General features: G+C 44.6%; 2 protein-coding genes across 2 annotated transcripts in view; both read left to right on the forward strand.

Annotated features, from left to right (window-relative positions):
* The window catches only part of CCDC40 (coiled-coil domain containing 40), a 13,542-nt gene extending 4,507 nt beyond the window's left edge, over positions 1 to 9,035 (forward strand). Inside the window, exons 8-19 of the mRNA XM_009276821.2 lie at positions 762 to 884; positions 1,246 to 1,367; positions 2,112 to 2,355; positions 2,464 to 2,646; positions 3,959 to 4,204; positions 4,975 to 5,188; positions 5,736 to 5,905; positions 6,029 to 6,120; positions 6,719 to 6,839; positions 7,516 to 7,704; positions 7,960 to 8,118; positions 8,751 to 9,035. Of these exons, the coding sequence (XP_009275096.2) occupies positions 762 to 884; positions 1,246 to 1,367; positions 2,112 to 2,355; positions 2,464 to 2,646; positions 3,959 to 4,204; positions 4,975 to 5,188; positions 5,736 to 5,905; positions 6,029 to 6,120; positions 6,719 to 6,839; positions 7,516 to 7,704; positions 7,960 to 8,118; positions 8,751 to 8,996 (2,109 nt within the window). The 3' untranslated portion in view covers positions 8,997 to 9,035. The remainder of the gene's footprint in view (positions 1 to 761; positions 885 to 1,245; positions 1,368 to 2,111; positions 2,356 to 2,463; positions 2,647 to 3,958; positions 4,205 to 4,974; positions 5,189 to 5,735; positions 5,906 to 6,028; positions 6,121 to 6,718; positions 6,840 to 7,515; positions 7,705 to 7,959; positions 8,119 to 8,750) is intronic.
* Positions 9,036 to 9,075: 40 nt separating this feature from the next.
* Positions 9,076 to 9,403, forward strand: part of GAA (glucosidase alpha, acid) — a 9,323-nt gene continuing 8,995 nt past the window's right edge. The window contains exon 1 of the mRNA XM_009276823.1: positions 9,076 to 9,084. Coding sequence (XP_009275098.1) covers positions 9,076 to 9,084 — 9 coding nt within the window. The remainder of the gene's footprint in view (positions 9,085 to 9,403) is intronic.

A 9,403-nucleotide genomic window follows, 5' to 3' on the forward strand; every position in this document is an offset into this window, starting at 1 on the left:
GTTGCTCAGAGCCCCGTCCAACCTGACCTGGAATGTTTCCAGGGATGGGGCATCCACCACCTCTCTGGGCAACCTGGGCCAGTGTTTCACCACCCTCAGGTGTAAAAAATTCTTCCTTATATCTAGTCTAAATCTACCCCCCTTTAGTTTAAAGCCATTCCCCCTTGTCCTGTCGCAACAGGCCCTGCTAAAAAGTTTGCTGCTTTTAGATTTAGTGAAGAAGTATCATATGTTCAAGTCTCGAGAATTATTTGGAGTCACAATAAGTTTCACAATGAAAAGCGTACTTTGAAAATGAAGAGAGTCGGTTGGTGTGCTGGAGCTCCCTCTGCTGCCCTCTGCTTGCAGCAGGACAGACCGATTATTATTAATGCAGAATTGCATGCAAGCAGTTGAAATCAAATAGATGTAGGTGTTTTTTAACAAAGGATTTTAAAACATAAAGTATTAAGATTCCCAGCTGCTGGAGAGGTGGCACAATATAATCCATGCTGACAGGAATGAATGCTGCTTCAGATCTGAAGTATCAATTTACTACTGCAAATGGAAAAATAAAAAATCAGCAAAGAGGGTCTCATTCTCTTGAAAGTTGTCACATTCATGAGTCATTTGTATATGAATGGAAAAGTTTCAGTAGGAATCAAATCTAATCCAATTGCCAGTTTAATCCCTTTTCTAGCCTATGTTATTCTTGTAGAATATCGTTGGTTAAGACTGAGATGATATTGCTCCTCCTGAACTGTTTGGCTCTGATTCTTTAGGATCTTCTAGTAGACCGCTTAACAAGAAAAGCCTACGAACTACAGGAACAGATTGCTCTGTTTGAAGCTCAGTTTGTGGCCCAGGCAGAGGACACGAAAGTAACTCGGCAAGCAGTAAATGAGGTAGGAGGGTGCTTTTTTCACTTCTGGTTAATAGTTCCCTCTGGAAGGACTGACCGCTTTGGCTCATGCTCGCGTGGTATGTACAATCTAGGCCAGAGCTGTATGGTTCGTTCCTGTTTGCAGGAATGAAGACTTTTTTCTTTTCCCCCCCCTTAAGAATTGCCTGTAAATCACTTCCTGCCCCACCTTCTCAGCATGTTTTTTTTTTCTTGCAGACCTATGCTTTGTGGTCTGGTGTGACAATAAACCAGACACATATTGAAGCATATTATGAACAGAAGAAAAAAACTGCATTGTAACATGAGTTTGGTTTTTCAGCACAGTATAGATTCATCCTGTCTACCAACTCTCTCTTCCCTAGGCTTGTACGGAGGTACAGGCTATTAACATGGAGAAAAAGCGATTGATGAACCACTGGAATAGCAGCTTGGCTGGAATGAAGCAGAGAGATGAGGCCTATATTGCCACACAAGAATTGCTGAGGTATGGTATCTGAAAACGGTCCTAGGAGAGACCTCAAATAATTTGGACAGGAGGGATTTTAAAAGGGGCAGTATGTCTTCTGTCAAGTTTACTACTGTATGTGCAGGACGTGTCAGACAGAACAAGTTTGCTGCTCTAAAGGACATAATAAGGTTAAGGGATAAGAAGTACAGTTCTTTGTTACTATTTTCTTTATCCAAAACACAACTCTCCCTCAGAATGTGTGGGGTTTTTAAAGCTGTTTAGAGTTTTTCTATTCATATTTTATTCCTTTAAAAGAGTTCCTTCACCTTTGCAACATCTCCCAATCCAAAGAGCTAGACAGCAAGAAAGATTTATCTATCACTTTTGGTTAGGATTTTGTGATGCCTCCAGAAATCTTCAGGAAAACCAACCTATTGTTGCCAAAGGAAGTGTTTATTTGGTCTGGAGTCTTAAAGCCTGACTGATTCTCTGAGAACACACAATACGCTTTTATATGGTGGCACCCTGGTAAGAATGGGGGGGTGGGGACAGGACTGAAAGAAAAAATTAATTTTCCTACATACATTTCCTTTTAAATCTTAATGTCTCTACCCATATTCTGGTGGCTCTGTACTGTCACAGCAGACTAGTCTTTATAAAGATCTTCCTCCTTGGTCAGTTGTTGCTGCAATAGCGTGTTTGAAAAGAGGAATTTGTAGATGACCGTTCAGCACATGAATCAATCCCTGTGATGATTTTCCATCCTCTTTGCCTCTCCAGCAAGTACAGACATGACCTCAAGTCCCTAGAAATGGACATCCATGGCTGTAGAAAGTCGATCAGGAAGGAGGAGGAGAAGAATGAGTCGCTTATCACCATCCTGAGCCGTTCACAGAACGATGCCAGCACGACAAAGAAACTGATTGCCCAGTGCCTTTCAAGGCAGGAGGCCTTGAAGGTTGAGTCTGGCACCTATACTCGCATTCTCCATGAGACAGAGCAGGCCCTCAACAGGACCAAGATGGTGAGAAGAGTTACTTGGAAGAAGAATCCTTTTGAATTGGACACAGGTATTTAATCCCCTTCCCCAAACAGTTGTAGTGATCCTGTCTCTGTCTTCCCTACCTTTTAGGATCAAGCTGCTCGTCTGAATGAATTGCTGTCCGTCAGTAAGGATATAGAGAAAGGGACTGATGCCAAAGAGCAGATGGAGAATGAAATCATGGCAAAGCTTCAGGACCAGATGATGTCCAGCAAAGTCACAAAGCACTTCTCACAGCTGGTTGCAAAACTTCATAGGAGAAAAACCGATCTGGTATGGTCTCTATTCTGTCTGGGAGGGCAGGGGAAGGAAACAGCCTAAAGCAGTGTTTCTCAAGTGTGTTTTGTCAGTGTCTCCATTTTGGTTTTCAGGTCTGCAATTGAAGCTCTGCTGGGTTTGCAACTTCAATTTAGTTCTTCCAGTGATCTTATTGCAGGATTCTTGTGTACGTGAGAGAGTTTGGCCAAAAAGGCCTGACACATAACATACTATTCTTTCTGTTCTTAAAAAATGGGGCAGAATGATGAATCCTGGAAGTGTTTACTATAAAGTGGTTCAAGTTCCTATGTATTGCAGGAAGACAGTGGATATGTGGTACTTCTATACTCCACATTAAACTAACTTACATCTCTATATTGCATCGCGGGATGTGATACAGGCATACTCTCAGTTTCCAAATAAGGATTACAGTCCAAGGAACAGTCAAACTGGACTCACAGTTCTTCATGGAATGATAAGTTGCTCTCTTTGGGAGTGTGTAACTGGTACAGATAGGAAAAACTAGAAGATTCAGCATAGTATTTATCCTATTGTGTGGGCTGGCACTAACACAACACGCTCACACCTCTGTATTTCCATGGGTTACTTCAGCCTGCCCCTGGGTTTCTTAAATCAGGTGCATATCTTAAGTAACTAGAAGACTTCCAGGGTTGGCTTTCATTGTGAGAAAGGCCCCTCCACCCCCCTTTCCAACAGATACACAAACAAGTGGATACTCTGCATTGACTCCTATTAGCATCTGTGTTGCACAGTAGAATATAGTGCAGAGACTATGAACTTGGAAAAGACCAAATTGCAACCTCTCGCAGTGTGGTCCAGGCTGCGCAGAAGTAGCAGACGGGCTCTTGAATGTTACCTGGCTGCATTCATACTGCACTCAAACAAAAGGCATACCCACACTTTCTGGCTAGTACAGTCGTCGTTAGGTGAGGGATGCGTTTGTCAGGCATGGTGGAGAAGGTACAATATAGTAATGTCCTACTACTGTTAACCAGGTAACTAGAGACATCTGGGCAGGGAAGATAATTGCAGAAGTGATGAGTGTGGTCTCTTAAAGGGTTTTGGGATGTTTAGGCTCCTTAATGCTTTTCAACAGCCTTATGGCAGAGGTAAATATTGCTATCTCCTGTCAATAGATGGAGAAACAAAGGTACAGAGAGGGTAAGTAGCTTGCTTACGGCTTGTAGCACAGACCTGGGAGTAGAATCTAAATCCCCTGATTCCTGTGCTTTGATAAGTAGGCATTACAAATCAATGAGTTGCTGTTGGTGGCAGTAATTTGTTTCCTGTCTGTTGATATTCCTAGGAGCTGCATTTTTCCAAGGTTGAGAATGATATGGCCCAGGTTATTCTGAATGCAACTCATACCAACTGCAGGCTGACAATTCTCCAAAAAACACTTTGTGAGCTGGACAAGGAAATAAAAAATATCCATGATCTGATCAGCTGCAGGGAAAGTGAGATTGTGAAGTGCAGTCTCCTGATTGAGAACAAGCAAGGGGTCATCAGCCAGTACAACAAGAGGTTGGAGATGATTCTTTCTCAGCAGGGGGTATGTACGTTTACGTTTCAATCCCAAACTTGATTTTATTCTTTGTGGTGACCACAGATGCCCTTGATAGATGTAACTGCATAAGTGCTGGATAGTTAAAACTTTTAGGCATCAGTATTGTGATTTAAAAGCTGCACTAGTTAATGTACATGTTTACATTTGTCAGACAGTTCTTAATGCATGCGAAGAGGAGCTGGCATTAGGGAATTGTGAAATGAGGGTGTGTCTAGCCTGGATTTCTGCAGGGAGTTGTCTACACCTGATGAAAATGTTGAATGACATCAATGCTCTGGGAGTAAATAGGATCTCATTATAAAATCTGCGAAGGCTGACAAGGGGAGAATGGAACAGGCGGAGTGACTTAAGTCGCTTGATGGTTGTCCCCGTTCAGATGATGCCCAGATCTGTCCCTAGCACTGTGAGCTGTAAGACCTTTATGGATACCAATGCAAAAATGATTACTGTGGCATATGCTTCGTAAACTTTTGAATGTCCAGATGTGCCTGTTGTGAGAACTTAGGAGGCCCTCTCGCCACAGAGTCTGAGAACCTTTTGGGCTTCTGTTGCATTTATTCCTGTGAGGTCAGGAGTTATTAGTCCCATCCAACTCATGGGAAATGGAGGCAGAAGGTAACTAACTGACAAAATAACAGTATAGTTGAAGTATTTAGTAGGCATCTCAGCAGTTGGACCGGCCTTCTGCAATGATGCTATAAACAAGTGGTCCAGCAGCTTCCGCCTGATTAATCTCAAACTTTGCCCTCGTACAGGGGCAAGAATTGGGACCACTGGAAATTGAGATCAACAAGCTGACCAAGCAGATAGAAGAATATAATTCTGAGGTGATGACACTACAGAAGTACTGGCTCAATCTGCAGAAAGAGCTGGTGAAGTTAACACACGAACGAGAGGAACAAATAGCCTCCTTGGATATGTTAAAGAAACAGATCACAATAATGCAGCAGAAGAAAGTACGCACTGAAAGTAAGTCATTCCCCAATTCTTTCTTAAAATGTTCATCCATGAATGGACAAAAAAAGGAGCGAATGCTTACAGACAGGTAATGCTAGACCTTCACCAAAGAATGCCCTCAGTGCTCCTATATATGTGTGAACAATAATGCAAATGACCCCAGTACTATTCTCGGGGGCTGAGAGCCAGGCACCTTCTGCTGTTTTGCATGTCGTTATTTCCTATAACAATTGATCCTGCTGTCTTAACTGACACAGTCGAACCCTAAGTGACCATGTCACGTGTTACACTTCTTAAATAAAGTTTGCAAGTAGTTGGTAGGTAAGTGTCCCCACCAATGATAGCACTTTCCTTGGCCAAACCCAGCTCTTTTCCACAGTAGTCTCCTTCAAAACCTTATTTGATTTTTGGGCTTGATGAAAAAGGTTTTGGCTGGGTATGTGGGACACAGGTGGCTCCGCATGCAGTGTTGTCTGGCCTAGTAGCAGTTTGTCACACCTTGCTTGCATTCAACCCAGTGCTCCTGGGAATTTTAAGACTTTCTTCTGTTCACTTGTAGATGAAATTCAGCAGGAAACAAAAGAACAGAAAGACATCGAACGTCACATGAGAAACATGTCAAATGACTTGATAAAGTTGAATGTGTTGATCAACAAGAACAACAACAGTTTTGAGGAGCTGCAATATGGCAACATTATCACAGAGAACGAGTTTGTACGCTCTCTCAAGGTACAGAGGCTTGACATCTCATTTCCAGGTCTCAACCTCCCATGCAGTTCAGAGGCAAACGGTGATCCTGTAAATTTTTCTCAGTCTGACAATGTTGTATTGGTTTATGCTTCTCAACTCTAGGCAGCAGAAAAAGAATCAGTTGAGATGCAGGAGAAGCACAGTCAATTGACCGAGGAGAAGGAAAGACTCCTGAACAGCCTGGTGGAAGCAGAGTAGGTACCAGAGAGGTTCTTTGCTTTGTGCCACAGTCTTTGAACTTTCGTGTGTGTGTCCATGTTACCTTTCTTCTCCAGTCATCAAACTGAACCAGCAACAGCAAATGTGCTTCTGTCCTTGCGGAAGATGAAAGGAGTTTAATGAATTTTTGAAACGCAGAAACTGAAAGGTGCCTTAGCCGTCTCTGGAACCAGCAAGAGCTGAGAGGATGTTGGCTTTAACGATTCCAGCATGCTTGTGCTGGATGTTGCCGAGATCTGTATGGGAAGACTCTGCATGCTATCTCCTCTGCCAGTAACTCAGAGCGAATGTGCTGCACTGGACAATTAATTGGCATCCTTCAGCCCCCTGTCAGTCTGGGCTTACTTGTTTTTACAGTCATCATGCCATTTTCTAAATTGCAGGGCTTCCTCTCTGATTTCATGCTGCTCTGTTGCTGCCCTTTTATATATCCTGTATGGAAATTCTTAGTTTCTGCCAAACCATTCAGCTCTGTGTTCAGAATCGATCTTGGGAGTGTGCTGCCACTGATGCACAGGGAGAGCATCTTCTCTGTTGTTTACAAAGGCACTCTTTCCCTTTCTGTCATTGAAGGCATCAAATCATGCTATGGGAGAAAAAGATCCAGCTGACAAGAGAGATGCGTGCAGCGGTGGATTCTGAGACAGGACAAGGCGAAATCCAAGCCATGAGAACAGAGATTCATAGGATGCAAGTAAGCCACAGGGAAAGAGGACTGAGGAGGGGAAGCTGCACACAACGTATTCAGCTGTGGAGCTGCTGAAACATAAGGCAGGAGATGAGAAACAGGCTGGAGAAGTAGCATCTTCAAGGCCATAGCGGTATTGGAAATCTTACCGCCCTGCAGCTAGACTGAATTGAATACGTCCAGCATGCATGCACTTTATGCGTTCCTTGTGCATGCTACGTAATAGGCTGCAGCAGAATCTAGATACACCTGAGAAATCTATTTAAAGTGTAACATGTCTGCCACCTTATTCTGTGACCCCAATTTATAAGCAAAGAAATGTTGATTACTAAATATTGCATCATCTTAATCACTGGTTAGGGAAGTCTTCTATTTTCTGGCAAAGCAACTCTTCTCTTTCATTCTCGGGATACTTCTGCTCTTCTGCTTTTGCTATTGCTAATGAGTTCCAGTGAAACATTTTGAAGATTACTTTAGACAAATTGATAATCCAGCCCTCTGCCTTCCAGATCCACACAGGGAAAACTACGTTTGGATTTAGGGCAAATTTGGCTTGCCGAGGCTTACGTGTCACGTGTCTCTGGTTTATGTTGATGGGGTGCGCCACACAAAAGACTTCAGTTAGGTGCCGTTTGTAACCATTTGTTATTTTCAGCCTATTTTATATCTTGACAAATGGCAGGTCCGCTATGGCCGGCTGATGAAGCAGCAGGAGAAGATGATTCGTGATATGGAGGCATCTGTTTCTCGTAGAGAGGCGATAGCGATTCGTGGAGAGGGTCAGAACAAAACAGATAAGAAACATATCACCAAGAGCGACTTCCACCGCAGGAAACAGGAGCTGAGAAAGAAGATAAGCGAAACCCAGAAGGTGAGCAAGTAAAGCAGGGCTGCAGGAGTTCACGTAGCCTGTATTTGCCTTGTAACGAGCATCAGTGCGCACTTAGCACAGGCACATGGGGTGTCAGTACACAGACCCTGCACGGGTACAGCACTGCACAGGGGGCAGGCTTTAGAAACTCATTTAAAAAAAACAAAAACAACAGAAGAGTTCTGGGAAGATGGCCGGGAATGCAGGTGAACTAAAGAACCAGAATCTGCCATTTCCTTCTCTTCCATTTACTAGAATGCTCAAGATTGCAACAAAACTATCCTGGAGCTGGAGAGCACCCAAGCCTCCCTTAGTGCCACCTTCTTGGAAAAGCAGCAAGAATTGTGCAGACTGCAGGCTGAGTCCGATGGCCTCCGTTCAGACGCAGAATGTCTCCGGAACAAGAAACGATGGGTGAGCACATCCGCTTCCTTGCAGCAGGCGAGCCAAAACCAGAACCTGCTGCGTTCTTCTGTTGCCAGCTCCCTGTCTCTTTGTCTTGCCACCATCTCAAACTGGGCGTGCTTGGCATGTAATTTTTAGCAACACTTTAAGTTAACTGAGCACGTTTTGAGGGCTCATAGTGGTCCTGAGTTGATGCTGCAGTTGCACCCTTAGTGAGGCAGCATTCACCTGGAAACGTCAGCCTGAAGGACATCGTTTGTGTCTTGAAAATACCTAGTAACAACTATCCTTTGTGAGTGTTAGCTGGCTACTCACATTACAAATTTGAGAGCCAGCTCAAGGTCTTGAATGACCTCCTATGAAGTTTTTAAGTTGGTGAAACTCTGTCCTGGCAAGGGTTGCCTTGCATGCGCGGGTATTTCTCTGATTTATGGAATTCTGTGACATGACGGTACCTCTACAGCACTCAGAATGGGGATGCTGTTTGGGTGTTATAATGGGGACTTCATAGCAGTATCCTCCTTAAGGAGCCCTTCAAAATATGATGGTTACAGTACCTGTGACACGAATCACGTCATTTTCTTAGTTCTTTTCTCTGTGTAGTCTGCTGTCAAAGCAATTTCCGCTGTTGCTTTTCTCAGAACCTTTTGGAGATTGTGGCCTACCAGACACGCCAGAAGCATCTGCAGGCGCTGAGGGAAGGGAAGTACACTCCCCTGTACCGCACTGAACAAGCCTGGAGAAACGAGCAGCAGAAACTGCAGGACCGGCTCCGTACCATTAACGCCGTTGTCCACCAGATCCAGCAAGAACATCCTCAGCACCAAAGGGCTCTCCAGTGGCTCAGTCAGTGCTTGGAATCCAGGCTCGGCTCGCAGGAAGGCTGACAGGGACGTGGACAAAATACATATAACCATCTGTTCTTCTAGAGGCTGCAGGCTTTGTAAGTGAATAACTAAAATAAACATGTGTAAGGTGTAATATTTATTAAAGATGTAGCATTGTAAATTTTTTTTTCTTCCTTTTTACATTTCTCCTTCGCTGCAGAAGGCAGGCTCATCAGTTTCCCTGCCCCTGCTGACCTGGCCTGGCCCTAGGGGTTTAGAGTCCGGCTGCAGCCTTGACTTTCAGGCCGGAGGGGCCGCCCGGGCCCCGCTCTCCCACCGGCTTTTGCTTAAGCTCCGGCCAGCAGCAGCACTCGAGCGGCGGCGGGGCAGGTTGCGGGGGCCGGGGCGGCCCCGGGAAGAGGAAGGCGCCCGCTCGGAGCCGCGGCCGGGGCGGTGCTCGGGGCCGG

The sequence above is a fragment of the Aptenodytes forsteri genome, unplaced genomic scaffold (assembly GCF_000699145.1).
Source record: "Aptenodytes forsteri isolate BGI_AS27 unplaced genomic scaffold, ASM69914v1 Scaffold34, whole genome shotgun sequence".
Taxonomy (NCBI): domain Eukaryota; kingdom Metazoa; phylum Chordata; class Aves; order Sphenisciformes; family Spheniscidae; genus Aptenodytes; species Aptenodytes forsteri.